This window comes from Sinocyclocheilus grahami, unplaced genomic scaffold (assembly GCF_001515645.1).
Source record: "Sinocyclocheilus grahami isolate Dianchi unplaced genomic scaffold, SAMN03320097.WGS_v1.1 scaffold92.1, whole genome shotgun sequence".
Taxonomy (NCBI): Eukaryota; Metazoa; Chordata; class Actinopteri; order Cypriniformes; family Cyprinidae; genus Sinocyclocheilus; species Sinocyclocheilus grahami.
This window is the reverse complement of record NW_015505271.1, coordinates 430,029-455,683: the sequence shown is the minus strand read 5'-3', so window position 1 is coordinate 455,683 and position 25,655 is coordinate 430,029. Positions and strand designations below refer to the sequence as shown.

General features: G+C 37.1%; 1 protein-coding gene across 2 annotated transcripts; it reads left to right on the top strand.

Annotated features, from left to right (window-relative positions):
• Window positions 1-25,655, top strand: slc4a5a (solute carrier family 4 member 5a). Of its 2 annotated transcripts, XM_016275024.1 has the most exons (22): window positions 1-115; window positions 2,802-2,857; window positions 4,648-4,875; window positions 8,029-8,161; window positions 9,538-9,698; window positions 9,919-10,071; window positions 10,795-10,890; window positions 11,216-11,271; window positions 16,751-16,908; window positions 17,016-17,103; window positions 17,274-17,428; window positions 17,507-17,635; window positions 19,108-19,282; window positions 19,467-19,600; window positions 19,820-20,091; window positions 21,489-21,523; window positions 21,904-22,095; window positions 23,090-23,203; window positions 23,341-23,502; window positions 23,589-23,767; window positions 24,365-24,437; window positions 25,381-25,655. In XM_016275024.1, exons 2-22 carry the CDS (start codon window positions 2,803-2,805, stop codon window positions 25,633-25,635), a joined length of 3,003 nt encoding a protein of 1,000 aa, XP_016130510.1. In that variant the 5' UTR covers window positions 1-115; window position 2,802; the 3' UTR covers window positions 25,636-25,655. The 2 variants fall into 2 exon arrangements, with proteins under 2 accessions (XP_016130510.1, XP_016130511.1); XM_016275025.1 differs by lacking the exon at window positions 21,489-21,523 and having other exon boundaries at window positions 21,917-22,095.

Sequence of the window (25,655 nt, the reverse complement as noted above, 5' to 3'; positions counted from 1 at the left end):
TGTTCAGTTTTTGTCCTGTGTTCCATAGAGCTGTGCTCCTCCGTGATTTCCTGTATTGATGAGTCCTTTTGATTAGCTTTTCTCCTCTCCATCCGTACACTGCTACTGAGATCAGGTAGGACTTTTTACCAAGCATGTATTTTTAAGTATGAAAACAAAACTTGCTTTGTGTAGTAATTCTTTTTAATAAAGGATAATGGGGTGATCCATTGAACAGCATGCAATTTGGTGTTAGGGTTATGTGACACTGCTGTAAATGTTTTTTTTCTGCATTTGGTTATTTGAGAGTCTCTGCTGCCCGTGTAAATCATTGTTTGCACTTTTAGTCTTTACGGTTTTGTGTTTTTGAGGTAAAATGACCGCTCAAATGTAATTTTACAGATATGGATTACTGTGGCTCAAGGAAGTTTCAAATACAGTTGTTTTTTAGAAACTTTTCACAATGTTACAAAAAATGTATATTCTAATTCAAATACGTTTCTGTTCATCAAAGAATCCTAAAAAAATGTATCCCGCTTTACACAAAAATATAAAGCAGCACAACTGTTTTCAACATTGATAGTTTGAGCACCAAATCAGAACATTAGAATGATATTAGAAGCATCATGTGACACTGAAGACTGGAGAAATGGCTGCTGAAAATTCATCTTTGCAGGAAATAAATTACATTTTAAAATGCAATTATTTTAAATTGTCTATTTTAAGTTATTGTATTTTTGATCAGATAAATGCAGCCACGGTGGCTTCTTTCAAAAACATAAAAAAATCTTACCAACCCCAAACTTTTGAACAGTAGTGTGTGTAGAATAAAAGTTAGAAGTAGAAGCAAAACAATTAAAAATGTCATGCAGTGATGAGTGATGATATTTATCTGTACTCATTTTAATGCATAAGATAATCCGCAGATTTGATAAGATAAAACACTTATTATTACTGAATCAGATTTCATTTAACATGATTAATATATTCATGTTTCTTGTCACTTGTCACTTGTCATCTTATTTAGGGGGTCCTGTGAACAAGACCTATTTCAAGCATTTTAATTACTGATTGACACCGCAAGGTTCAGTTAGATGTTTATTTTAATGTCTTCATCCCATGCTGGCAACGAAATGTAAAATGTTCATGGAGAATTAACGCTGACAATACTATAAATCTGAGTGTTGCTCCTAAACTAATGAGCAACTGAAACAGTGTGAAGGAAAATCACCAATTAATTTTTGTCATTGTGGGTCAGTATAGACAAGAGTGCGAGTGCCTGACGTGAGAAAGCGAGTAGGGAGGTTAGCAAAAAGAGAGTAGAGCGACACATGCAGGAAGAGAGAGAGGACACTGGGCCAGTGCTGTAAGTGGGTTGAGTACAAATGGGGACCCATTGATTGAGCCTGTGAGTTAGAATGGCCGACAGCATTTCTCTTTCTCCTCCTTTCACCATTGTTCTTTCTCTCTTGCTCTGCTGGCCATTGGGTGTGAAGGACACCAATGTGACAACCAATTATCCCGTTTGGAACCCAGCAGAGCTAATCAAATGCAGCACCATGCCTCCTTATTATCATCTACAAGTTTATGATTCCTCTCCTGAGCAAGTTTATTACTGATCTGAGCTAGAACTATAGAGCAATCCTATGAATAAGTGTTAGAGAAGTAGGAACATTTGGGGAAAAAATATAATTACGGGGCATAATATATTAACTGCAACTTGATTACTTTAGAGGATCTCAATCAATATAAATGATCATGTTGATTTTAATAGTATATTCAAAAGTTTGGGGTTGGTTAGGTTTTTAAAAAAAAATTTTTAAAGTCACTTCACTGCATTTATTTGATCAAAACTACAGTAAAGACAGAAATATTGTGAAATATTATTACAATTTAAAATAACTGTTTTCTATTTAATGTATTTTTCATTGTCATTTATTTCTGTGATGGCAAAGCTGAATATTCAGCAGCCATTACTCCAGTTTTCAGCGTCACGTGATCCTTCAGAAATCATTCTAATATGCTGGTTCGGTGGTCACATAACATTATTTAGTATTATCAATGTTGAAAACAGATGTGCTGCTTAATATTTTTTTGTGGATTTCATGTTTTTCATTATGAATAGAAAGTTCAAAAGAACAGCATTTATTTTCAATAAATCTTTTGTAACGTTATAAATGTCTTCACTGTCACTTTTGATCAATTTAATGCATCCTTTCTATATAAATGTGTTAATTTCAAAAGCTTTTGAATGGTAATGTATTTATTTCAAATTGCACAGGAGACTGATTTAGAACAATAAACAATTTGCACAGTGTAGTGTTCAAAAAAAAGTATGTTGCACATTTATTGGATTGTATCCAGAATATGTGTAAAAGCCTGAGAGAGTTGTAATTCAATTTCACAGTAATTCAGCTCCTAAAACGTAGAAGTTTCATTTGTGCTGAATAATGGTAAGTGCATATCAAAATCATAACCAGTGAAAAATTGCTAATGGCTTTATAGTGAAGCCGCTGGCCTTGCAGTTGGACTGCATGAGTTTTCCTCTGGTCGTGTAATTATGTATCTTTCCATCGGTCATTTGTTCTGGTAATTATTTCACTATTGATCTGCTGTTGGCAGAGATTCAGCAAACAGCTCAATGCCCAGTGTGTGCCACTGCCGCCAGTCATGCCCCTGACCTTCTGTTATGCATGATCAAAACTCATAGCAAGTTTATATTTTCAAGATGTTACAGAAATACACATTTGGTTTGCATACTTTTTGCATTCTTTCTTTGACATATTTATAAATATGAAATTATCTTTTTTGTATCATCTCAGGATGGATCATGATCGAGACATGGGCAACAGTCGTCACCGTTATGATGAGGAGGAGGGTGAGTAACCTTAGGCATGAAACCACAAACACACACACACACACACACACACACACACACACAAATACAAGAGCTGAATGGTTAATCAGGTGATCAGGATGACAGTAATTACATGTTGAGCTAATTTAGGACATTTTACCCTAACTCATAGTTAGGTTGTAAAAAAACTGAAGACAAAAGTAAAGTGAAATATTAAACAAATAAATGAATAAAAAAATAAAGCTATTATTTAAAAAAAAGAATTATTATTATCATATCTTCTAATGAATAGATTTTGCAATGTTAGATAAAGTTACAAACAAAATGGGGTCATTAAATATTAAAGCAATGCACTGTATGTAGTTTTGTGTGTTTTTGCCACTTTGGAGTCCCCATACGGTTAGTGGAATAACTTGCATACATTTCTCACATGAAATTGCAGCAATAACGAACAACAATGATCCACTCAATTCCTGATTGACAAAATCAAGTCCCACTCTCTATATTTTTTCTTGTTCGAGAAGTCATTTCACTTGAATATATATGTCAAAATAAGGAAGAAAAGACTATGGATATACAGTACATAGCTTATATAAGTTTGTAGATATTTGTTTTAAGGTTACCCTTCAACAGCTCCTAATATTTACTGAGCAGCTCCTGAACCAGAAACAAGCTTTTTACCCCACTCACCTTTTCTTTCCATTATCTTTTCAAGATTAGACAGGCCCAATTCAGGAAATAAAGTGTCACACACATCCTGCCATTTTGCCATCTCAAAGAGACAAAAAATTTAACATCACACAAAGCATTTTATGTCCAAATTAGTGAAGTTATTATTACCGTGCCAGCAGCTAAAATTGTTTTTCACATTTCCTCTCACTTTCACAATTAACCAGACAGTTTTTCCTCCTCCACTTCACATCTCATAAAACATCAAATAAGACGGGGGATAATTATAGTTGTGACATGAAATTACAAAAGCAACTGTTCCCTGAGGGAGAAAATAATGTATGAAATGTACTTTTGACTGAATCTTGGGAGTGTTCTCTGATTGTTTATGTTTTTGAGTAAAACAATATTAATTAGTCTTCAGTGTCACAAGATCCTTCAGAAATCAATCTAATATGCTGTGTTGCTGCTCAAGAAACATTTCTTATCATTATCCATGTTGAACAGTTATATTTGTGTGGAATGAGTGTTTCCAACAATTGCTTTGCTCTAATAATTAGATGAATTACCAGTTAAGAGTGAACTTAAACAGTATTCTTACATTTTGCTTAGTCATGTGCTTTTATCAAGTATTTGTACTTTGACAGAACTGGAAGCTTATTGCAAATGAATATAGGCCATTTATTTATTCTACAATGTCAGTATTAAGGGCTACTGTGTCAATAGATCATGACACTTGATCTTGATCATGTTTGCTTGAGTGGGCAGAACATTTTTTATGGAGCATGAAATTACTTTTCAAAATCAATGACATCCAAGACATTGAACTACACTCTTAAAAATAAAGGTGCTTCACGATGCCATAGAAGAACCTTTTTGTCTAAATGGTTCCATAAAGAACCTTTAACATCTGAAGAACCTTTCTGTTTCACAAAAGGTTCTTTGGGGCGAAAGAAGGTTCTTCAGATTACAAAAAGGTAATAAAGAGATGGTTCTTTAAAGAACCTTTAACTGAATGGTTCTTTGTGGAACCAAAAATGGTTCTTCTATGGCATCGCTTGAAGAACCTTTTGAAGCACCTTTATTTTTAAGAGTGTTTACGTCATTAACCTTCTTATCAAAAAGTGTTGCGTCTTCCACAGATCATCAGTCTATCTACATTGGTGTGCCAGTGCCTCCCGGTTACCGTCGCAAACGCAGGAGGAGACGTTCGTCCATGTTGAGTCATGATGCAGATGTAGAACGAGGACTTAGACACGACCATCAGAGACACGAACACTATGACTGTGATAACAGAGACCGGTACGATCTCGAGGCAGGAGGCCTGGATCAACCAGAACACAATCTGCCACCAGACATCAACAGAATCAGTGAGTCCTTAATCAGTTCCGTCCGAAAAGAGCTTAAAGTCATTCATATTAGTGATTTGTAAAGTGTGTCCAGTATTACATGATATGATGATACTTATGATGATCATATGATGATGTCTTGTGACTGAGCAGGATATAAACTTAAAACTTTACCAACACAGAACTTTCCACAAACTTCTTTATTGCCAATATGGTGAACCAACAGACTGGTGATCCAAAAAAACAAACAAAAAAAACAGGTAGAATCACAATGGATTCTATACATACAGGTGCAAAAGATGGGAAATGGTTCAATTCAAGTGCTCTGTTAGACAATAGACTCAAGGAAATGTATCTGAAAGTGAGAATGCAAATTCAAGGGGACTATAGGGAGCAATACTACCATACATTTCTTTGTTTGTGTGTGTGAAATAAATAGAGTTGTGCTCTGTTTATTGGATATATTCCCCGCACCCGCACCCTCAGTCTCAATATCATGATGTGCCAAAGGCAGGATAGAGCCGTCACTGCAGAATAGAAGACCATGAAAAACAATTATGGTGATGCATCTCTAAATGCTTGAGAATAAACAACTTGCGGGGCATCAGAGTTTGCAGTCAGCATTGAATAGAGAAATAAGCGCACGTTTCCAAGAAAATGATTTTCATTTGTTACTTTTATGCTAAATGATGGGTCATATTGCAGGTCAAAACAACATCCCATGCTAAATAACATTATTAATGAGTTCTGATTTATTAGGTACGTTCAGAATAGAGCTGATCAGTAATCCCAGTAGAGATTTAAAAATTAGCCATGGATTTTCTAGGGAATTTCTAATGGGTTTTTAGAGAGGTGGTTTTTGATTTATGAAGAAAATAACAATTATACCTCAAACATGAATTTTGAAGTGGCTGTGTTTTTTTAGATGCTAACAGGTGCTATTTTTTAATATTATATTTATATTTATATACTATTAGTTACACTCTTAAAAATAAAGGTGCTTCACGATGCCATAGAAGAAAATTTTTGTCTAAATGGTTCTATAAAGAACCTTTAACATCTGAAGAACCTTTCTACTTCACAAAAGGTTCTTTGTGGCAAAAGAAGTTTCTTCTGATTATAAAAAGATAAGAAAGAGATGGTTCTTTAAAGAACCTTTGACTGAATGGTTCTTTGTGGAACCAAAAAATGGTTCTTCTATAGCATCGCTTGAAGAACCTTTTGAAGCACATTTATTTTTAAGAGTGTAGCTGAATTAGCTTTTATTTGTATATTTCCAGTTTGCATTTTAAATTTAGCTTAAGTTTTAGAATTTTTATGTGCTTTTTTTGTTTTTAACATTTAAAAAGTGGCAACAATGATATGATTTTTTATGCTCTTGTCGAACCAGACAACTGTGGAAGTCTATGCTACTTGTTAGCAGCTTATGTTTAAAAGAAAATCACGTTTGATTAATTGAGATACGTAATTTCATGTCTTGAAACAAAACATGGATGTTTTTTCAAATAAATTTGAACATAGACCTTATTTTTTTTATTCATTATTTAAAAAACACCGTAACAAAATCCATTGGAAATTAAGGGAACTCATGGCGAATTAGCCTTCCTGGTTGGCCTACAAATGAACATCATGACTAAGCAGTCTAAGCTCTATGACTGAAAACCTTCCAGTTTTTCAGCACTAATGCCATGGACTAAATAAAGGCCATAAACTCCTTTGCAGCTGACATGGAACTCAGTGTTATTGATCTTCTTTCTCTCTCTTACTCTCAGCTGTGAGTAATTAAACTTCATCACACTTCAGCTTCAATAGACAGACCACCATTTGTAACAGCAAATATTTTAATATAAATATTTCAATCCTGGAATCATTGCTGGATTCATGCATTAATGAACTTTTTTAATAGTTCTGCATTTAACTTCAATTTAGTCAGCTGCTTCTTAGTAATCAAATGTTCACGTTTCATATTGCTGAATTATGATAGCTGAATTTGCATTTTTGCCACTTGCCCATTTAATAAAGCTGTCAGTTTCTCTGTCAGCTGTGTTCTCAGTGTTTAATCTAACATGCTTCTCTTCACACATGTGACCCTGGACCACAAAACCAGTCTTAAGTCGCTGGGGTATATTTGTAGCAATAGCCAAAAATACATTGTATGGGTCAACATTATTGATTTTTCTTTTATGCCAAAAATCATTAGGATATTAAGTAAAGATCATGTTCCATGAAGATATTTTGTAAATTTCCTACTGTAAATACATTAAAAATTAATTTTTTTTTTACAACTTTAAAGGCGATTTTCTCAATATTTAGATTTTTTTGCACCCTCAGATTCCAGATTTTCAATAGTTGTATCTCGGCCAAATATTGTCCTATCCTAACAAACCATACATCAATGGAAAGCTTATTTATTCAGCTTTCATATGATGTATATATCTCAATTTCGAAAAATTTACCCTTATGACTGGTTTTGTGGTCCAGGGTCACGTATAATGGACTGGAGGTTTAAGGACCCTTCTCTCACTTGTGAAATTTCACGCAGACACATCAGCACTGGATGACACTCTTTGTCGGTTCTTTATTATGCTGGCATCTCATTCACATATTAATATCTATGGGCTTCTATTCTCCACGTGTCTTCCTGAGGCATATCTTTAGTCCTCAGGAAGCCTGTGTGTGGCCCATTTGGATGGAGGATTAAACAGGCAGACATGATCAAACCGTAGTTGGAAATAAAGATGCACCTAATAGGTGTTAGAGCTGAGAAATGCTGAGCATAGAAATGAGAACAAATAAAGAACAGAAAGACCCAGACGTTGCCATATACTCCCTGGCATCGCCTCAGACAAGCCCAGAAAAACAAGCACAATGTGGATTCACGTTCAGGTTCAGTCACAGCTCACAATTTTATTCCTCACACACAAAATGAATGAATAATGGCTTACACTGCCCCGGTTTTCCTCCAGGCACAGTCAGCCATCACAACACCGGATCAAACATACACAGTGGGTGTCCTTGTTGTTTCTTCTCAACTTTTGGGCAAATACTTTCACTGTGTGTGGTGCTGCATGCAGTGCACTTTTTATTTATGAGGGCCATCTCATTCTACTATCTGACTGAGCGAAACCCAAACAGGCAAGTTTTCAATCACTTCTCTTCCTGTTCATCTCACAGTGTCCCCAGCAGCAGAGCGGCTGCGCTACATTTTGGGGGATGATGAGGACACCATGCCCACACCCACTCTCTTCACTGAGATGGACACACTGCAACACGAGGGCGATGAGCTGGAGTGGAAAGAATCAGCTAGGTATAAAAACATACACACAAAGGCAACACAAATGGCATCAATAGTCTTATACCTATTGCAAATTCAAAATCATTGTAATGAAAAGTTTGTAATTTTGTAATATTAAAATACTCCTATGTCAGCTAAATACACAGCAGAAATTGTACAATGATCATATGGGTCTGCATGGCACTTTCAAAACATTGCGTAGCTCTGTAGCCATAAAGCTTCCATGCAGGGATATTATTGTTAACTAAAATGAAATCTTAAACTGTTAAAAACATTTGTGTTAATTGAAATAAGGCTGAAATATAATAAAATATAAATATTAGATAAAAAACTTCAACTAAATGAAAATTTAAAATGTTGCAGCTAACTGAAATACAGTTGAAGAGTTAAAACTAAAACCGAATTACACATAACTTAAACCTAAAAAGTAATAAATAGTAATACAAATAAAATAAAAATGACACAAACAAATTGCTAAAAATTAAACTAAACTTACAATGAAAAATAAAAAATAAAAACCGATAATTTTAAAATATTAATAATACTACATAAATAATACTAAAATAACACTAATTAGTTCTTGCATATGTACTGAGCTGTACCAAATGAATAAAACAGCAAAGAATATCATATTTATGTTTATTTCATCCGAATGCACAGATATTTGTAATTTGATATTTGTAATTTTGCAGCTGAAAACTCATCTCTTTCGATGCTACTTGACTTCATCCTAAATAATTTTTTTTTTAAAAACTTTGTCTTTCTTTTCATTTATTCCTTCCCTTTCTAGCTTGTACTTATTTGAATAATGCCTAAAACGTAGTATTACAAGCACTTCCTGTGTCTGTTTGCCACTTTATTAAGAAGAATCGCTGTATGTATTCCCCAATTGTAAGTCAGTTAAAAGCCTCTGCAAAATGACTAAATGTAAATGTAAATTTTTAACATTTATAAATGGTGCTTTTTGCCCCCAAAATTGATTTAGCCCATCATGTCATAGCAAGAGGGCATAAAAACATGCCATTGAAGCATATTTCATATATATAATTTCTACTTTATGTTAAATGTTACAGAATTTACACATTTGCATTGAATTGTAGAGAATATAAGTGAATTTCATATAAAAACATGTAATTTTTAAATGTAATATGGTTGGATATAAGGCAACATATATTTTCAGCCCATGACCAAAAATCAGACTCATATCAAGTTTGATTTATGGCCCTTCATACTAAGGTTTGGGCACTTCTGCTTTAGTGAGACAGACATTTCACAATTCACCTTAAAATAAACACAGCATCTGGACCAGAACAACATCAGAAACGTACTGTTCCTTTTTTCTCTGCTTGACTTCAACTTTGTGTGTGTGTTACTGTGCATATCTGCAGGTGGGTGAAGTTTGAGGAAAAGGTTGAGGAAGGTGGTGAGAGATGGAGCAAACCCCACGTTTCTACGCTCTCCCTGCACAGCCTGTTTGAACTGCGGACATGCCTACAGACAGGCACCGTGCTGCTGGACCTGGAGGGATATTCACTACCACAGATAATCGGTCAGCAACCGAGCTCTTTATTCTCGGTGCTTGTCATCTAACGGGGGCTACTGATGTTTTCTGAACCATCAACACCTTTGTACAACAGATATCATCTTGCATACTGAAGTGTAGCTAAAAAAAAAGTTTATTTTTCATTGCTTTTGTCATGCATTGTAAAGTTTTGTTACCATACCAGTGTACTTTCAAAGCTAACCACTTTAACTTTTGTCTCCTGTAGATGACATCATCGAACGTCAGATAGAGGAAGGGTTGATTGGTCCTGAGCTGAGAGATAAAATCAGCTTTGTCCTGTTGAGAAAGCACAGACACCAGACAAAGAAGCCCATCCATCGCTCTCTTGCAGATCTGGGCAAGTCTGGCTCTGGAGTCAGTGAGTGTTCAATCTTCATCTCTTCATCCATCCCTACACATACTGTATTCTGCAGAATAGGTTGAAAAATGAATGAAGAAATTAAGAATAACTAAACCATAGCACTGCAGTGGAATTGCAGCATTCTCTTGTCAATTTGTAGATGCCTTGTGTGCATCTTCAGGTACGATGCAGCCTAATTGCTTGTTTTCTTAAAATGGCAGTTCATCCATTATCTGCTCACACTTTTGTTGTTCAAACTCTTGCAAAAACAAAATGAGTTGATCAGCAGAACATTCAGGCTGCTCTTTTCCACACAAAGTGAATATCAAGCTCAGAAAAGGACAAAAAGGAATTGACTGAAATTTAGGTATGAAGGACGTTAGACGATTTTCAGTAAATATGACTTTAGATTTATCCCACAGAGCTGTATAGCTTAAGAAAACAATGTTTCTGTAATGTTTTGCCCTTTTTGGAGCTTGACAGCCATTGATCACCATCCACTTTTGCTGTTTGTAAAAGACTGACATGGCCTTTGTTAAATTTGACCTGAACATTGCTGAATAAGATGATAAGGGCTTCAAGTGACTTTCTGATGAACAGTCCCCAATCCCATTTTACTTCTTTCCAGGGGTTATTTCATTGCTGTCCTTTTTTCGCAGTTCATTGGCATCAACTTATTAGAAGAACATTGTCTGCTTAATAGTTCATTTAAAAAGTTGTAATGTTGCTTGTGTCTCAAAGCTCGGAGCCCAGCCCGATCCCCCGTTGCTGGAGCAAATTTTAACTGCTCTACAGAAGATCTTCGAAGCAAACAAGCAGCCAACTATGGCCGACTACGTGAGTCTATGTGCCCCCTTTTCATCCTGTGATTCTTGTCTCCATTTTTAATTATTCTACTCATCTAGAGTCAGTGATCTGTTAGTTTGGTTAAAACCAAAAGTCCATTCTGCTTAGGATAATGTGACGTGTGTTTTTAATTTGCAATTTCATATAAAGCTTTTCGATTAAAGCTGCCTGCCAAGAGTTTTTAATTAGTTAGTGAGTGATGTCAGATTAGTTGTCAAATAGCTAGCTGATGGAATAAGGCTTAATGAATATTTAGCATTTTGATTCAATATTTGTAATGAGATTCCTGTGTATATTTGTGCCTGTGTGTCTGCAGGCCACGCTCAGAGCAGAAGTATGAATGACATTGCAGACACACCAAGCACAGACCAGGTGAGTCACATGGGATCACAGAGTGTCTTTATCTATACAAATGTAGAAAACCACAATCTTTCCAGGCACAACAGACTTTGTATAGTTCACAATAGCAGCTGCACGGATCTTTTGTGTTTGCTTTGAAGCTATTTGTATCTGCCGTTACCAATTTTCCTTCACTTTCAAAACAAAATTCAAGCAAGACAGATTCTAGAAATCGAAGTCTCTTTTGCTTTCTTCAGCATCATTATATTGGAATTTGATGCATGATTGAAATCAATTTTTTTCTTAATAAAAATTTAAAAGATATATTCTTAGCTACTTTAACTCCAAGAACACTGTTTTTGAGGTTACAAAAGAATCAACTGAAAGTCACCAAAATGAGAAAACCTTGCCATTCCTTTTAATAAATAAACATTTTACATAGTATAATTTGTGCCATTAAAGGGGTCATGTGATGTTGCTAAAAAGAACATTATTTTGTGTATTTGGTGAAATGAAATGTTTATGCGGTTTAAGGTTCAAAAAACACATTATTTTCCACATACTGTACATTGTTTCTCCTCTATGCCCCGCCTTTCTGAAACGTGTCGATTTTTACAAAGCTCATCGGTCTGAAAAGTAAGGTGTGCTGTGATTGGCCAGCTATCCAGTGCGTTGTGATTGGCCGAATACCTCAAGCATGTGACAGAAATGTTACGACCCTTACCATACTGTGATGCCCTTTCCGGCCGGAGCAACGAGACAAAAACATTAAAACCCATTATAAACGAGGCATTTGTTGCATCCAGTGGGGACATAATTACGGATTATAATGACTTATACTGTCTTTTTACACATTGCATCGCGCCGCATAAACATAAAACCACGTCTGCATTTGTGATCGGAGAAATGACAAACAACAAGCTCTACTCTACACTGCTCAAAACACGTGTTTGAATCATCAGTGGCAAATCCTTTAAATATGAAAAAGTACTTACAGTCTGTGAGTCAGAACAGCCGGCATTGTAGTCTACTCTCCCAGCATCAGGAAACAGTCCTCCATTAAATGCGCTGCACACATCTGAATATTTGGGTTAAACTGTTCTGGAACAGTGTTGTAAATACAACTTAACCACTGATTTCTAGTCGTGTCCTCTTTTGGAAGACCAAAGCAAGTAGTTTCGCTTTCACAACGAAACACACAGCGTCACACACGGCGGGCTAGAGTGAGCAGCGACCGGCGGCCTAGAGTGAGGAATGGCCGGCGTGCTTGAGAACAGCGTGGCCGGCGGATTCGACGAAGGAGCGGCCGGCGGGCTTGCGGCAACCACATGTGACGACCCTGGGCTGAACTCCGCTTCGTCCACGGTAATCAACAGTCCACAGGGGTGTGACAGATCGCCCCCCTCCCGGAAGGCGCGTCCTCGCACAGTGGAGACAGAGGGAGGGGCGGAGGGGGACTTAGGAGGAGGACAAAGGAGTGTATGTGGGATGGTGACAGGGGAAGGCAAAGGGCTGGCAGGCAGACATGACAGGTGGAGGCTACGGTGGAGGACGGACTCCCAGGAGGAGGATGACTAACAGAGTCCAGGGAGGTGACGATGGAGGGAGGAGCCAGGGAGACGACAGGAGGGAACCGGAGCAGGAGGAGGAACCAGATGGAACCCAGGCCACAGCCATGATAGCGGCCCACGGTGGAGCAGACGGAGGGAGGAGCCATGGTGGAGGAAGGGCTGACAACTCCAATGGGTCAACCGATGGCGGCGGAGCAGGGGGGGAGGAGCCTGAGGCGGAGAGCCGATGAGCCAGGGAGATGCCGAGGATCCGGAGGGCCAAGGCGGAGCAGATGGCGCCGGCGTCCGAGGCGGATCCGGGGATCCGGAAGGCCACGGTGGAGCCGGAGCAACAGAGGACTGAGGTGGAGCTGGAGGGAAGGAGGAGCCTGACAGAGCCTGAGGGACGGAGGGTCGAGGCGGCGCCAGATGAGTGGAGTCCCAAGGCGGCGGATGGTCAACGACTGACCAAGGCGGAGCCGGATGAACGATGGAGCCCGGTGGAGCTGGTGGACTGACGGGCCATGGTGGAGGCAAGGGAGCTAGGAGCCATGGTGGAGCCACTGGGTCGCAGGACTGAGGTTGAGCCTGGGCCTCGGAGGCTGAAGGCGGAGTCGAGGGATCCTCCAGACTCAACGCCAATGGAGCTGGAAATAGGCAGACCAGCGGCGTTATGCAAATCTTCCCACATCGTGACGTAGATGTCACGGTCACGGTGTGTGGAAACAGGCAGGAATGACGAAGACGACAAGAATTCCAATAAGCACTTTAATATCCACAACAGGTAACATCCCGGCAGAACATGAACACAAACACGAACACGAACACGAACACACACACACACACACACACGAACACACACGCACGCGAGCGACTGAGGTTGAGCCTGGGCCTCGGAGGCTGAAGGCGGAGTCGAGGGATCCTCCAGACTCAACGCCAATGGAGCTGGAAATAGGCAGACCAGCGGCGTTATGCAAATCTTCCCACATCGTGACGTAGATGTCACGGTCACGGTGTGTGGAAACAGGCAGGAGGGGCAGACAGGTGAGTACAATGAGGTGATTAACTAATAATGAGAACAGGAACAACCAAATAGGGACATGGAGGGAGAACCCACAATCAACAGTCCACAGGGGTGTGACAGTAGACATGTGGGGGCATGTTTAAACGAGGCGTTATAGGAGGCCGTGGTTGACTCTTAACTTTTATAAAGAATATCTCTTTGGATTTGAGACTTTAGTCTTTGCAACTTTACAGATCTTCTTTATGCACCAAGAGCTTGTAACAAATTGGAAAATTTTAAATCGCATCATATGACCCCTTTAACATAATTGTATTGATGTATTTGATAGTTTGTTGTTATGAGGAGGTCGCTGTGATTGTGTGTGGCTCTGCTGATCTGATGTGCTATGCTTTGCCATGGCCTGGTGTCTGGGTTGGTATTGATCTGCCATTGGGGAAATGGGCCATCTGACTGTGTGGTCCTCGTGCTAAGCTCTCACATGCAGAGAGATACCCGGAATCTGAGGTCTGATCCCTCTGGAAAATGGTGTCACAAATTTTGTCCATGGACACACAATGTATAAGGTTATAGCCACCAGTCATGACACTCATTTCTTACTGTCCTGCTTTTTTTCATGAAGATATATTATAACAGTGAAGTTTTCATTATTTTTACTTTTAAATTGTTAGTTTTGTTTGCCTGAACAAAAAGCTTCCATTAGATGGACAAAAGCAACATGATTATATCCAGACAATCAGAAAACACTGAACAGTCTCTTTGGCGTACTGAAACTGAACTTGAAATTTATAAAAACAGAATGAGTAGACTAGTATAATACTGTACACATCTCTATATAAGCATATTTCAATACAATGCTAAAACACTTGATTAAAACATGTAGACTACAGCTGAAAAGTTTGAGGTTAGTAAGATTTGTTAACAAGAAATTCAAATTTTCATTAAGCAAGGATGCATTCAATTGATCATAAGTGACAAAGATTTCTAAAAGATTTCAATTCCAAATAAATGCTGTTCTTTTTCTATTTGATAGAAAAATAGAAAAAGAAAAAATTTCTATTTATCAGAGAACCCTAAACACATATCACATTGACAATAATAAGTTTTTTTTTCTTGAGCACCAAGTAATTAGCATATTACAATGTTTTCTGAAGTATCGCATGACTCTAAAGATGGAGTTCAGCTCTGCTATCACAGAAATAAATTACATTTTAAATTATATATTAAAATATAAAACTATTTTTTAAAATTGTAATATTATATGACATTATTACTATTTTACCGTATTCTTAAAAATTATTCAGCCTTGGTAAGCATAAGAGACTTCTTTCAAAGAAGACTTCATACGAGACATCTTTCATTAAAAACCAAAAGTTTTGAATGATAGTTTAAATCATTGAAAAAATAACTGAACATTTATATCTAGACTTTCCCTCAAAAGGCTGTCAGTATAACTTTTGTAGGACTTCCAAAACCATTTTGTGTTGTTTATAGAGATGGGAAAATGTAAAGCATTGTATGGAGGAATTCCATCTGTTATCCAAAGAAGTTAGATATTTTGGTTTTTAGAATAGGCCAACATAGAAACACATTGAGCTTTGTCTGCCAGATAAATCAGCGTAGCATTTCTGAACTCCATTCTTACGCATCCCTGACACACAATGTGAAGTTGAGATAGAATCCTTCTACATGAACGTTGTAACGCCAGTGGACATATGCTTGAATTAAGATTTGTCAGAGAAAAAAAAAGAGGAAAGCAGAGAGATTAATATAAATCCAGACTGCACTTTACTCAAGGGCTTCAGATGGAATTGTTCTGTCTTCAAAGTGATAAAGGCTGCAGACATTTTAGTAATAGAGTTTAAAATAGTACAAGTAAATGTGTGTCAAGTCAAGTCACCTTTATTTATATAGCGCTTTTAACAGCATTAATTAGGAAAATTAATGTGTGTCAATAATGCTAAATGACAATGTGTGTGAAAAGTTTCACAGACGGTAAATAGCAGTAAATCAACTTTTGTGTTGAAGTGTGCAGTTCCAGATTATTGGCACATATAAAGAGCACAAGATATACATTGTATTTGTATAGAACCTTTCAATGATAAAAAGCAGCACACATTGAAATGACAACATAATGGTCCTATGATGAAACAGAAGGGTTATATAACATAATGGCCCTGTGATTGAACAGAAGTGTTAAATGACAATATAAGGGTCCTGTGGTGGAACAGAAAGGGTCAAATAACAACATAAAAGTCCTGTGATGGAACAGAAGGGTTAAATGACAACATATGGGTTAAATGACAACATAACGATTATATGATGGAACTAAAGGGTTAAATGACAACTTAACCATCAGATGATGGGACAAAAGGGTCAAATGACAACATAAGTGTTCAATGAAAGAACAGAAGTGTTAAATGACAATATAAGGGTCCTGTGGTGGAACAGAAAGGGTCAAATAACAACATAAAAGTCCTGTGATGGAACAGAAGGGTTAAATGACAACATATGGGTTAAATGACAACATAACGATTATATGATGGAACTAAAGGGTTAAATGACAACTTAACCATCAGATGATGGGACAAAAGGGTCAAATGACAACATAAGTGTTCAATGAAAGAACAGAAGTGTTAGATGGAATGAAAGGGTCAGATGACAACATAAGTGTCCTGTGATGGAACTGATGGTTTAAATGACAATATAAGGGTTCTGTTAAATTACATCATAAAAGTCTTTTGATGGAACAGAAGGATTAAATTGCAACCTAAGGGTTCTGCAATGGAGCATAGGGGTTCATTGACAACATAAGGATCCTATGAAGGAGCAGAAGGGTTAAATGCCAACATGAGGGTTCTGTGATGGAACAGAATGGTAAAAGACAACATAAGGATCCTACTGTACCTATTAAATCGGGGGGGTTTCACTTTTATTTCAGCTGAAGAACAAGTTTATGAAAAAAATCCCCAGAGATGCAGAGGCATCAAATGTTCTGGTTGGAGAAGTGGACTTCTTGGAAAAACCCTTTGTTGCCTTCGTTCGGCTGTCTCAGGCCACCACTCTTGGAGGTCTGACGGAAGTCCCAGTGCCCACCAGGTAACAGATTTGCACATTAAAAACTCACAACATGTCTGCAGAAAGATTATGGAAAAAGTTTAATGAACTAAAATTAAGTTTTGAATATGTTTTGTCTTAATGAACAGATTCTTGTTTGTGCTACTTGGTCCTCCTGGCAAAGCCAAATCTTACAATGAGATTGGACGTGCCATTGCCACGCTCATGGTGGATGATGTAAGTTTGATTGTTTTGTTTGTTTGTTATGCAATTAATATTTTTAATACAGTCTACAGTAAGTTCTTATCATTCTTAATGTGGGATTCTTCCAAATAATCCTGGGTAAAAAAAGATAAACTCATACATTTAAAAAGATCCAAGACTGAGTTCCTCTGTTTTATCCATAGCTCTTCAGTGATGTAGCATATAAAGCCAGGGACCGAGAGGATCTGATTGCTGGCATTGATGAGTTTCTGGACGAGGTGATTGTGCTTCCACCTGGAGAATGGGACCCCAAAATTCGCATAGAACCCCCCAAAAAAATTCCCTCAGCAGACCAAAGGTAAAACTCATTCTTCTGCAGCTTTGGTTGGCCCATAAGTTTCCCATCCTAACATTCCTCTTTGTTTTCTCGGAGAAGGAAGTCTGTGTTTTCCCTCAATGAGCTGGGTCAGATGAATGGGACAGCAGGCGGCGGAGGGCCTGTTAGCGAGGATGAAGAGATGCCTGTTCCACATGAGCTTGGCGAAGAGCTGGCATATACAGGGAGGTGGGTCCATTGTTTCATCCATCCATCCATCTATCCATCCACCTAAAGTTATGTATTATTTTTCTTCTATCCATAAGGCATACAAACCAGGCATTTATCCAGCTGCATTAACTCAGTGCAACTTGAAAGATACAACACCAAGTGAAGGATATAACACCCACATGTCAGAAAAATAAAATAAAAACCAGAATCACTTAGTTGAAAAAAAGGATCACCCCCTTGTGTCAGTATTTTGTTGAACCACATTTTGCTTTAATTACAGCCTTTAGTCTGTTGGGATATGTCTCTACTAACTTTGCACATAAAGGCTTTGCAATATTTGCTTCAGAGTTACTGTAGGCCTCTTGGTAGCCTCTCTGGCCAGTTTCCTCCTGGCACTTTCATCTAATTTGGAGAAGGTGATTAGCAACACCTGATTGAGTTTACAAGTAATATATTTATGAGGGGGGGTAATCCTTTTTCCAACTCAGTGATTCTGTTTTTGTATTTTATAATTTTTTTTCTGACATGTTGGTGTTATATCTTTCACTTGGATGTTATAAGTTGCACTGAGTAAATACAGTTGGATAAAACAAAAACTGTGTCCGTTTTCATTTCAGGCTGCAAAGCAACAAAATGTGATTATTTTAAAGGGGGGTGATTCTTTTCTATACCCACTGTATATTTTAACAAAATGGTCAAACTGACGTCATCAGAGAAGGAACGCCATTCCAGAGGGGAAGCTAATTTTCAGATTTTAATTAAAGATTACAATGGAAAACCATTTTTTTTTTCAGTGGATTAACTTGCACGGATTGATTGTTAACCACAAGACTAGCAATGTGCGCTAACAAAGAAAACAGTGTCAATTTTGATTCCATGCGGACTTTAAACATTTCTTAAAAATTTTCAAACAATATTTTTACAAGAAAACATTCAAACTGTTCTCTGTAAATTTAACGGTTCTAGATAAAAATGAATTATTTTCATTTGAATTCATTTCAATTTCAATTCTGTATCCTGTTTGCAACCTCCATTGTTTATTGAAATGTAAATGACATCTGCAATTAAGTTCTGAATGATTACAGCCCTGCTGACTGAGCATTCATCATGCTGATCTTCAGGACCTGAAGGTCTAGTACTTCAACCTTGCAGAGTCTCTAAAACACTTCGGCTGTACATTTTTGGTTATAGCTTGAGTTTCAGGAGCTTAAAGTGATCTTGCCTTATCTGTCTTTGCAAATAATTGAAAGATGCCTCAGAGCTCTGAGGTTCAGGAGAGTTCATATCTTGATCAATATATCAAAAAAGGAAAATGTAATGTGCTTTTTGGCACTTTCGCTCGAGGGCTTGTGAGGACTTAGAGATAGAAAATGGGTGCCAGTACTCGGTGCGAATAATCAAGATAGAGCTCACTTCTGTCTGTCTAACACAAGCTAAAGAGGACAGGTCTCTGTTGAATAATGGATTAAACGTCTATGTTTACGGGACAGGTTCTGTGGCGGCCTTTTCCTTGACATCAAGAGGAAGCTCCCCTGGTACCTGAGCGACTTTTATGAAGGCTTCCACATTCAGTCCATCTCTGCAGTGCTCTTCATTTACCTGGGCTGCATTACCAATGCAATCACCTTTGGGGGCCTTCTAGGGGATGCCACAGACAATTACCAGGTACACCTCACAGTTTTCTACTTGACAAAGAACATGACAGTTTGTTTAAATTTGCATGTCATCTTCTTTTCTAGAGATTTTATGAGCACACTTGTGACCCAGCTTCATCTATAGCTGTCTTCTTTTTGTCCCTCTCTTTTTCACCTTGTTTCCATGTCTCTGTCCCTGTGTAACTCTCTGTCAGGGTGTGATGGAGAGCTTTTTGGGCACCGCTCTAGCAGGAACGGTATTCTGCTTGTTTAGCGGTCAACCGCTCATTATTCTCAGCTCAACGGGCCCCATCCTCATCTTTGAGAAACTGCTTTATGAATTCAGCAAGTGAGAGAGTCCTCTGCACCAATCCATCATTATTTCACAGTCTATTATTGTGGACAATACAGTCTCGATTGCTCACTTTCATCAAACCCTTAAAAGACACTCATAAATCATCTCTCTTCACTGATCCAAATAAGTGACTTCTCTCTTGCTCTCTACTAGTGTTCACTGCTCTTGTATTTATCTCTCTTTATTGTTTCTTTAAACTTTTTTTTTCTTCAGAAATAATGGGATTGATTACATGGAGCTTCGACTGTGGATCGGAATACACTCCTGCGTGCAGTGCCTTTTCCTGGTCGCAACGGATGCCAGCTACATCATAAAGTACATGACGCGTTTCACCGAGGAAGGCTTCTCTAGCCTCATCTCCTTCATCTTCATCTCTGATGCCATCAAGAAGATGGTGGGAACTTTCAAATACTATCCCATCAACATAGACTTCAAACCAGACTACGTTACGGCCTACAAGTGCGAGTGTTTGGCACCAGACACGAGTAAGTCCATTCTTGGCATAGAGCACGTCAGTTTTGAAATGGTGGAGAAGTAATTGGGCAGTGAATTAGATGTAGAACAAATTTGCATTAATTTAGTGTGTCAGGATTTGTGCACTAAGAATAAATGGTAACACTTTACAATAAGGTGCCATTAGTTTACATTAGTTAATGCATTGTATCATGAACTAGCAGTGACCTACCATTTTTCTATTACATTTATTAATCTAGTATTCATCAAATATGCTACTGTTCAATGTTAGCTCATATTTGTCTGTAATATTTATGTTATTAATACTTATGGTTAACTGATGTTAATCAAATTTGTTTCGCTTTTTAATTATTTTTTTATTTTCAATTCTATTCTTTCATTTTGTTGAGGTTGTTTTAGCTTCAAATCATTTTTCTTATTTGTTTTTACTTAGAGCATTTAAGATTGATAACTGTCTTTAAAGTCGACATGAATAAAGCTATGTATATGTTTTATTTGTTTTTGTGCATTTATTTATTTTACATTTTAATCAAAATATCATAACTCAGTTTTTCGGTGAAATATTGGTGACATAGAAGTCGGTGACTTCTCTCTGGTGACATATACTGAACTTCTCCAGTGATTTAGTCCACCCCAAAGCTGAAAATTCAGCTTTGCCATTACAGGAAATAATTGCATTTTAAAATGATTTTAGTTATTTTAAATTGGAATATTTTCACGTATTTTGATCGAATAAATGCAGCCTTTGTGAGCATGAAAGGTGACTTTAAAAAATCTTGAACATTAATCTGGATGAATATGCTGTAGAAGTATGATTCGTTGTTATTTCATTAAACTTTAACCATTAACTTATGTTAATGAATCAAACCTTATTGTACAGTGTTACAGAATAAATTTCACTTTGGAGTCACTGCACTGTTAGTATGCATTAATTAACATGCCCAATAGTAATTTCTTGATTAAACAAATTTCCTTTGGGTGTTTGAAAAGAGCTGGCTGAGTGCATGTGATTATTGTAACTTATTTGTGTTATGTTTGTTTTTGCTGCAAACGCCAAACGTGGCCTCTGATTGATGTGAGTACTTTTTCATAAGCACGAGTTTAAATTGGACAAATAGCATGTTTTTTTTATGAGTTTGTGTTTATCATATGGCTTGCAGCAATGAATGTAAACTAGCAATGCAGTCTTTTGAAAGTGGTTTAGGCGTGCTGGATTGTTTCAAACACCAGATTAACATTTCAGTGGAGCTACGCCTGCAGTCATTTACAATGGCCAAAGCTGGCTTTGATCCTGGATAAATCCTTCTAACAAAGTATTATTGAGATTTCAATTTGTTCTGCTCATTTTCCTCTCTGATTCTCCCTCTCTCTGTTTGTTCAGTGGCACCAATGATCTTCGATGTTGTAGTCCCAGTGCCAGATAATTCCTCTGCTCTCTTTGGTGTAAGTGCCTCATGTCTTCACCTCACTCACATCTGTGTTAGCATGAGCTCAGATTAGATTACAGCTTTCGAATCCACTGTATTTGCACTAACTATCATTGATTTAATATCCCACGATGATACTTTGATACTTTTTTTGTATTATGTCATTATGAACGAAATATCAATCCAACATAAATCCAGTTAATGTATTACAAATGGATCGTTTCTTACTGATCTAGGTCTGCTGTATGTTTTTGGCCCTGTCCTGTTTTATTCTCTTTTTCTCTCTTTTTTTTCTATTTACCCACCACACAACCCTTCAATCCTTTGCCCTGTCTACAATCCTCCCTCCTGTCCCTGATTTCTACCTTTTTCTCTGTGTTTGTCCCATCTTCTCAGTTGAATATAACAGCTCTGGACTGGACTCAGCTGAGTAAGAAGGAGTGTGTGAAGTATGGAGGCTCACTGGTAGGAAAATCCTGCAAGTATGTTCCAGATCTTGCTCTCATGTCCTTCATTTTGTTCTTCGGGACCTACACTATGACTGTAACTCTGAAGAAGTTCAAATTCAGTCGCTATTTTCCCACAAAGGTAAGACCAGTGAAGTTTCTTTGTCCTCTTTCTCACCAAACTCCTGCAAAAACAGATTTTCACACTTGCACTTTTCTGTCATTCACTTCGACCTTGTTAGTATCCTGGACATGTCCTTTCCTCCTTCAATTTTTCTCTGCTATGGCAAAATCTGACTGACTATATCTTGTTTAAGATAAAAGTTGTCTCTGTTCTTTAATTCTGCATGATCCTAATAGCTGATGGGATTTAGTAAGATCAATAGGATCTTTGATAGTGTTAGTGCTTTATACCTGGAGACTCATGAAAGGTAAACAAGGTCATGTGGTTTTAATCATGCTTGTGACGCACAATACTTTAAACTGTTTATTTAAACCATGTATTTATGCTATGCACTTTTTTAATATATATGATACATATTTTTTTTAGAAAAAAGGAGAAAAAGCTGAAATCTTTTTAAAAGTACATTACCAGTTAAAAGTTTGGAATGATTATTATTATTATTTTTAGTCTCTTATGCTCACCAAGGCAACTTTTTTTTTCATTGAAAATATTAAGCTGCAGAACTGTTTTCAACAATGATAATAATAAGAAACATTTCTTGAGCACCAAATCAGCATATTAGAATAATTTCTGAAAGATCGTGTTATGCTGAAGACTGCAGTAATGGCTGCTGAAAATTCAGCTTTTGCCATCACAGGAATAAATTACATTTTAAAATATATTAAAATGAGAAAACATTATTTTTTATTTTATTTTAAATTGTAATAATGTTTCAAAATGTTTTACTCTATTTTCAATCAAATAAAAAAAATGCAGCTCAGTCCATGAGAATCTGAATGCAATAATAATAATAATAATAATAATAATAATTGAATAATAAATAATAATAATAGGTGGCTAGTTTGCAGCTCAATATATTTTATGTAGCTTTGTGATCTATTTCTGCAGGTGCAACTATGTGTATATATATACATATATTTATTTATTTTATTTTATTTTTCTTTCTATCTAGCTTAGGAAGTTGATTAGTGACTTCTCCATCTTCATGTCCATCATGACATTTGTGGGGCTGGACATGCTAATAGGTTTGGAAACTCCCAAACTCATTGTGCCCACAGAGTTCAAGGTGAGAGTAAATGAAGTTCAGCTCACATGTGCTGGAGAATAAAACTGATCTTGATTTTTTTTTGTGACTTTTCAATAAAGGCTCTTCTTTAGTTTTTCTCATTGTTTTATTGGGTATTTCCTTTTCAAATCACGTAGCCCACACGCGCTGACCGGGGTTGGTTTGTGATGCCATTCGGAAAGAATCCGTGGTGGGTTTACCTGGCAAGCTCCGTCCCTGCACTTCTCGTCACCATCCTCATCTTCATGGATCAGCAGATCAGTGCTGTCATTGTCAACCGCAAGGAAAATAAGCTAAAGGTACCGGTGCAATGAGCAGATCTTTCATCACCCCTGTTCTTTTCATTGCCATTGAGTTCCTCACATTCTCGCTCTGTTCGTTACAGAAAGGTTGTGGGTATCACCTGGATCTATTGTGGGTGGGCTTTCTGATGGTAGCCTGCTCTTTTATGGGCCTGCCGTGGTACGTGGCGGCCACTGTCATTTCCATCGCTCACATTGACTCACTGAAGATGGAGAGCGAGTCTAGTGCTCCAGGAGAACAGCCGCAGTTTCTGGGTGTGAGGTGAGACAGACATATACAACTTGTTTAGCAACCATAGCTGGTGTGTTGTGGTCTCACACTGATGGTGTTTCTGATTGACTCTGTACAGATTTTCAGCTTACCATGTTAATTATTTCCTTTAATAACAGCCATAAACTATAAAACGTTTATTGAGAGTGGGCTATTAAGACTTATTACAAACTTGATTGTCATAAAATCTAGTTTGCACGAAGAGGCGGACCACCTCCAAATGCTAATTAATCTACATGGAACAGATGCCAGACCTCAAAATGTAGCTATAAACGGCTTAAATCATCTGGATACAGCTGAAATGCTTAAATAAATGCATTTGAGAACTGTGTTTGGTGTGATCACTTGCTATCATGTTATGACAAATGCTATGTTTAAAAATGTACATTAAGTCAAAAATGGAAACAACACTAAAAAGGCTGCCAAAGTAATACATGTAATAAGTTGCTACTTTGTTGCAGCATAGCTCAACACAAATTATACAAATACATATGCTGTTCAGTACATATCTGAGTTCTCCACTCACAGAAAGATTCTATTGTCTCTTTTCTCTCTCTCTCTCTCTTACTGCTTATCTTCCAATTACAGAGAACAAAGGCTGACAGGAATCCTGGTCTTTGTGCTGACAGGAGTGTCTATCTTCTTGGCCCCCATCCTGCAGGTGAGCTTGTTAAAATGATAGAGATAATTAATACTGACTCTGACCTATTATTTAGGGTAGATTAGCAATTATTATCATGAAAAATGTTCCATGTCTGTATGATCAGCTCTACTTTAGCTGTACTATTTCGAATGGGGAAAGAACAAACCAGTGTTATGTACACTACTGTTCAAAAATCTGGGGTCAGGATTTTTTGATGTTTTTGGAAGCAGTCAGTTATGCTCAACAAGTCTGCATTTATTTGATTGAAAATACAAAAACAGTAATATAGTGAACTATTATTACAAAATTGAAATAACTGAATATATTTAATACAATACATTACTCCAGTCTGCAACTCAAGTCTCGTGATCCAGCAGAAATCATTATATTATACTGATTAGGTACATAAGAAGCTATTATTATTATTATCATCACAGTTATAAACAATATTTATGTGGAAATGATGATACATTTTTATCCAGGATGCTTCTAAAAAGAAAGTTAAAAGAAAAGCATTTACTAAAAATAAATCTTTTGTAACATTATAAATGTCTTTACTGTTTGTTTGTCAGTTTAATGCATCCTTGCTGAATAAAAGTATACATTTATTTTCCTTTCATTTCATTTTCTTTTCTCTCTTTTTTTTTTTTTTTTTAAATCTTACTAAACCACAACTTGTGCACAATGTATTTATGTATTTTCTAAACTGAATTTCTAAAACAGTTAAAGGGAACACGGCATAGCAGCCTGAAAGTCATCTTCAACTGGTCAGATGCAATCATCTTACAGAGGTTTTATTCATCAGTAAATTGATTGGATGGTGGAAAGTGGGCGTTATACTGAATAGACTGAGAAAATGAGTTCATGTTTATTAAGATTTCGTTTTGCCTTCATGTTGACTTTAAATGTAACTGCTGTTGCCTTGGCAGCTGAAGTGTATGTATTTGTTTTCTGTTTATAGTTCATTCCTATGCCGGTCTTGTATGGAGTCTTCCTCTACATGGGTGTTGCTTCTCTTAGTGGCATCCAAGTAAGTGCCTTTAGGGATCTAACCTTTTCCCAACCCCTCCTCCTTCTCCTCACAGCCATTACCAATCTGTTTGGAACAGCTCTGATAGCCGATGTACTTTTATTGTTTTTGACATTCCTACGTTTTAATATCATAGAAAATGTTCAAACCATACAGGGAAAACATTACAACTTGCACTTTGTGTGAGAGTGTAACACTCATTTGCA

Excerpts from the sequence above, each read along its gene's own strand:
- slc4a5a (XM_016275024.1), top strand. The coding sequence starts at position 2,803 with ATGGATCATGATCGAGACATGGGCAACAGTCGTCACCGTTATGATGAG. Across the intron at positions 2,858-4,647 it reads CCGTTATGATGAGGAGGAGG|ATCATCAGTCTATCTACATT; the intron begins GTGAGTAACCTT and ends CGTCTTCCACAG. Across the intron at positions 19,601-19,819 it reads CTGCTTTATGAATTCAGCAA|AAATAATGGGATTGATTACA; the intron begins GTGAGAGAGTCC and ends TTTTTTCTTCAG.